The sequence below is a fragment of the Austrofundulus limnaeus genome, unplaced genomic scaffold, assembly GCF_001266775.1.
Source record: "Austrofundulus limnaeus strain Quisiro unplaced genomic scaffold, Austrofundulus_limnaeus-1.0 Scaffold10, whole genome shotgun sequence".
Taxonomy (NCBI): domain Eukaryota; kingdom Metazoa; phylum Chordata; class Actinopteri; order Cyprinodontiformes; family Rivulidae; genus Austrofundulus; species Austrofundulus limnaeus.
Genome location: NW_013952412.1, coordinates 2,265,438 through 2,270,167, shown reverse-complemented (window position 1 = coordinate 2,270,167; position 4,730 = coordinate 2,265,438). Strand labels below are relative to the sequence as shown.

General features: G+C 34.5%; 1 protein-coding gene across 1 annotated transcript in view; it reads right to left on the bottom strand.

Moving 5' to 3' along the window:
* Positions 1-3,392, bottom strand: part of mrpl4 (mitochondrial ribosomal protein L4) — a 24,119-nt gene extending 20,727 nt beyond the window's left edge. The window contains exon 1 of the mRNA XM_014001791.1: positions 3,210-3,392. Within this exon, the coding sequence (XP_013857245.1) occupies positions 3,210-3,257 (48 nt within the window). The 5' untranslated portion in view covers positions 3,258-3,392. The remainder of the gene's footprint in view (positions 1-3,209) is intronic.
* Between the last annotated feature and the right edge of the window lie 1,338 nt (positions 3,393-4,730).

Genomic DNA, 4,730 nt, shown 5'->3' with positions numbered 1-4,730 from the left:
GTTCACAAAGATGGCTTCCTTTGAAGCCATCTTTGTGAACAGAGGTGGAGGCCTTCATGTCCAGTTGTCCTCCTCCTACAACGCTGTTATTGCAGGTATGACTCCGCCCCCTGTGAGCAAAAGGTGTGAATCAGGGCCCCAATGATACCAACACTAAGAGGGAGAGAAGGACAAAAACAAGAGGACTTTGAGCCCCGCTTGCATTAACTACATTCACATAACACGACATGGGTCAGGTGATGGTCACATGACCCTCTATGAACAACAGAGCTAATCAAGTCTATTGTTATTCGATGGCCCTCTTTTACATGTGACTAACCTGTTTGTCCATGTGGAGGCGGAGCTTATAAGGCTGAGTTTCACCTGAAACTCATCAGACTGAAGAAGTCTCTTGGAGGAGAGACGAAACGTTTCACTAAAGAAGAACCATCCAGAGGACCTACTGATTTTTGATTTTAGCTTTTCCAATGTTTATAAAAACCTTGATATGTTGTGTCGCTACATGATGCATTAGACAAAGCTTTTATTGTTAAGTTGTTTTACGTATCCAAACGACACACGTAGTTCCTCAACAAAGCATGAAAAGTTGTGACGTTGTTCATCACAAACATTCGACTCCATCCTGGAAGTGTCAGGATTCTTACAGCGTCCTGATAGGCTGTTTACAGTTTCCTCATCACTGTTTTACTCTAGTTACTCCACACATGAGCAGTATATAAGGAAGTACAATAAGCTTAAAAACACACTTTAACCTCATCAGTACACACGTTAAATTAGCCTGCATGTACAACTTTACAACACTGTCACTGACATCATCACAAAGATCACTCCTCAAAATGTGACCCAGATATCTCACTTTAACCACAACATCCAAAACTTGATTCGCTAAATAAAAAAAGGGGAATTCATCTTCTGATGCTCCTTTGTTGTACTAACCTTAACACTGTTTTTAGGATTAAACACAAAGTCAAACTGGACCCTGTGTCCAGTTATCCAGCTGCTGCAGGCAGCACTATAAAGGACCACATCATCTGCGTAGATTAACTGATTTATAAGCTGGTTACCCACCGTACACCCAGTTTTATATTCACTTAATTCAATATACAAATCATCAGATACAGATTAAAGAGGACAGGAGACACAACCCCCCATCTGACACCATTAGATACTAATTCAGCTTCAGAGACCTCCGAGACCCCCTTCATCTGCATGGACTGATGAACAATACTGGAAAATCCTGATTAAATGTGAGCCGTCACATCGAAACCAGGATTAAGTCCAGAAGTTGTATCAGGAGAAAAAGTGTTTTGACTAAAATGTTAACATAAATTACATTTTGTCAAAATATAATGAATAAAAGCCTTATTAATGTATCATTTGAATTAACTGTCTGAAATATAATCATAAAACTAATTTTGAAGCACTTTTTTGAGCAGTAGCAACAAAAAAACACTGACTTTGAGGAAAAACACCTAAGTTAGCTTCAGATTCAGGAAATGACTAAAGGGATATTACAACTCATTTTTCACAACCTCGCACGTGTTTAACCTGGTCTAGCTCAAAAACCACAACACCTGGACTCTTCAAACCAGGACTAGATTATTCTACAATAGTGGAATGTTTAAAACTAAGATTGAGCTTTGGGAAATCTTTCTCTGATTTGTGAAACATCAATAAAGTTTGTTTTTCATCGTTTTTATGCAACTGGACCACACTAGACCTGCCAAAATGGCATTTATCATGCATCTGGTTTCCATCAGAATCATGGTTGATCAGCATTATTCACAAATTCTGCACATTTCTGATGACTGTAATGAAAAAACTGCACAGGAGCAAAAGTAATTCAGCAGTGCAGAGATGACAGAGCATGACAGTCACAGGTTTCCCAAAGCTCAAACTTAGTTTTTATTATTCTTCTATTAGTGTAGAATAATCTAGTCCTGGTTTGAAGAGTCCAGGTGTTGTGGTTTTGGAGCTGGCCCAGATCTAATGTGGTCCAGTTGCATAAAAACGATGAAAAACAAACTTTATTGGTTTTTCACAAATCAGACAAAGGTTTCCCAAATCCCAAACGTGTTTTTAAATATTCTTCTATTAGTGTAGAATAATCTAGTCCAGGTTTGAAGAGTCCAGGTGTTGTAGTTTTTGGGCTGGACCAGGTCTAATGTGGTCCAGTTGTCTGAAAAATGATGAAAAACAAACTTTATTGATTTTTCACAAATCAGACAAAGGTTTCCCAAATCCCAAACGTGTTTTTAAATATTCTGCTATTAGTGTAGAATAATCTAGTCCAGGTTTGAAGAGTGTAGGTGTTGTGGTTTTGAACTGGACCAGGTTAAACACGCGCAAGGGAATGAAAAATTAGTTGTAATATCCCTTTAGTCATTTCCTGAATCTGAAGCTGACTTCAGCTTCGTGTCAAACATCAAAATGAGGATTAAATCTAAGAGTTTTATAAAGAGAAAAAGGCAAATATAGTGTTTTGACTAAAATGTTAACAAAAATTACATTTTGTCAAAATATAATGAATAAAAGTCTTATTAATGTATCATTTACTGTCTGAAATTTAATCATAAAACTAAATTATGAAGCACTTTTTGAGCAGTAGCAACAAAAAACCTGATTTTGAGGAAAAACACCTTAAAAAGTTGAGATTTTCCCTGTGAGTTAGTAAAGTTTGTTTCTTTTTATCTGGTAAATCTCAATATTCAAATATAATCTGAGGTTTCCTCTTTATAAGGACAACATTAAAAAGACATAAAATTAGGATTCAGAGCAAATATTTATGTATTATTGTAACCAACAAGACAAATTAAGTCATATATATGGATTTAATGATGATATCAGAATGATCCAGGTATCAAAATGTAGCTTTTAAAGACAAGAATCTGAAAATGTAATTAGGTCATTTTGATCCTCATTTAGATGTGATGGCTCACATTATTCCAACATTTAGACACTACACTTTACTGGTCTGTAATGATCAATACTGGATATTTCCCAGTGTTTTCTGTCATTACTGGCTCTAAAAGTATTTCTACATGTTTCCAAACTGGTGACGTCAGAGCTTCACACAGAGCTGATGCAGTCATGATCTTGTTGAAGAGTTGTAATAAAATAAAAAGTAATAAACAGTTGTTATCTGAAGGCAGACATGAAGGAGCAGAAACAGCAGCTGCCATGTTTCCTGCAGCCAGTGAACTACTCACCCTTTTAACCGCTCCTCTGTTCAAAACTAACACGGAAAACCGAAACATTTTTATTAAAGCTTCTTCTTTAAACCTTTACAGCTAAACAACTTATCAAATTAACCGTAGAAACGTTACAAAAACAGCCAACAAATGATTAGAGGTCGACGACGTCCCTCAGTGGCGTGATCACGTCGCATGTTGATGACGTCATTCAGACTCACCGCCGCCATCTACTGGTTGAAACAGAAACAACACGTGTTATATTTCATTCCTCAAGGAAGAATCCTAAATATTACTGCAAGAAATCAGTGTTAATGTGCTCTAATGAAAAATAAGTTTTACAATTTCTACATGTCACCACTTTAAACAGCAGCTTAAAGTGAACTGGATAAATGCATGGGGAATACTTTCTCATATTACATCTGTTGAAACCTGGGGGGCTCAGTTTCCTCCTCTTTAATTACAACGTAGAAGAAACAGCAGTAACAGTTATAATGAGTTAAATCTGAAGTTTAACACTGCTGTAACTCCTGAACACTATCACATTGTGTTTGTGATAAAAACAATGTTTCTGAGGAAGAGAGTGTAACCGACTTGCTTTTCCTCAACCTGTAGAAACAACTAAATTATCTTTACATTTCATCAGAAACTTTTAATAAATACCAAAATAAAAGACGTTTCCTTCAAACTGTATAATCAGTTCATGAAGAAATATATTAAAGCAATAGAGCCCTACAGTAAATTTAGTAAAGAGCATCCAGAATCAGTCATTTATCCTGGAACAGTCAAAGACATTTAGAATGAATGTAATAATTTTATTATTTGTAATACTGACAGTAAATTTTCATTCAGCACAAATGACAACCAACCACTTGTCTGCTCACCAACCATGGGTCTTTGTATTATTGAACATACCCCCTCCCCCTTTTTTCTGTTTTGTTTTTTATTATTGTATATGTGGCTTAAATTTCACACACACCCTTTTTATTCAACATTTTGTCTTGTTAGATGTGTACAGTCCTGCATTCATAATCACTCACCTCTCACTCTGCCTCAACCTCTGAGTTACAATTTAGAATTTATTCTTCTTGTTTTGATGTTTCATTTATGTAGTTTGTTTCATTTATGTTTTATTATCTTCTATTATGTTCTATTATGTTTTATTTAAGTTCTAATGTGTTTTATTTACGTTTTATTATCTTCTATTATGTTTTATTTATGTTCTAATGTGTTTTATTTATGTTTTATTATGTTTTATGTTTTATTTATGTTCTATTAATGTTCTATTTATGTTCTATTATGTTTTATTTAAGTTCTAATGTGTTTTATTTACGTTTTATTATCTTCTATTATGTTTTATTTATGTTCTAATGTGTTTTATTTATGTTTTATTATGTTTTATGTTTTATTTATGTTCTATTAATGTTTTATTTATGTTCTATTATGTTTTATTTATGTTCTAATATGTTTTATTTATGTTTTATTTATGTTCTATTATGTTTTATTTATGTTCTAATGCAGGGGTGGGCAGTCCTGGTC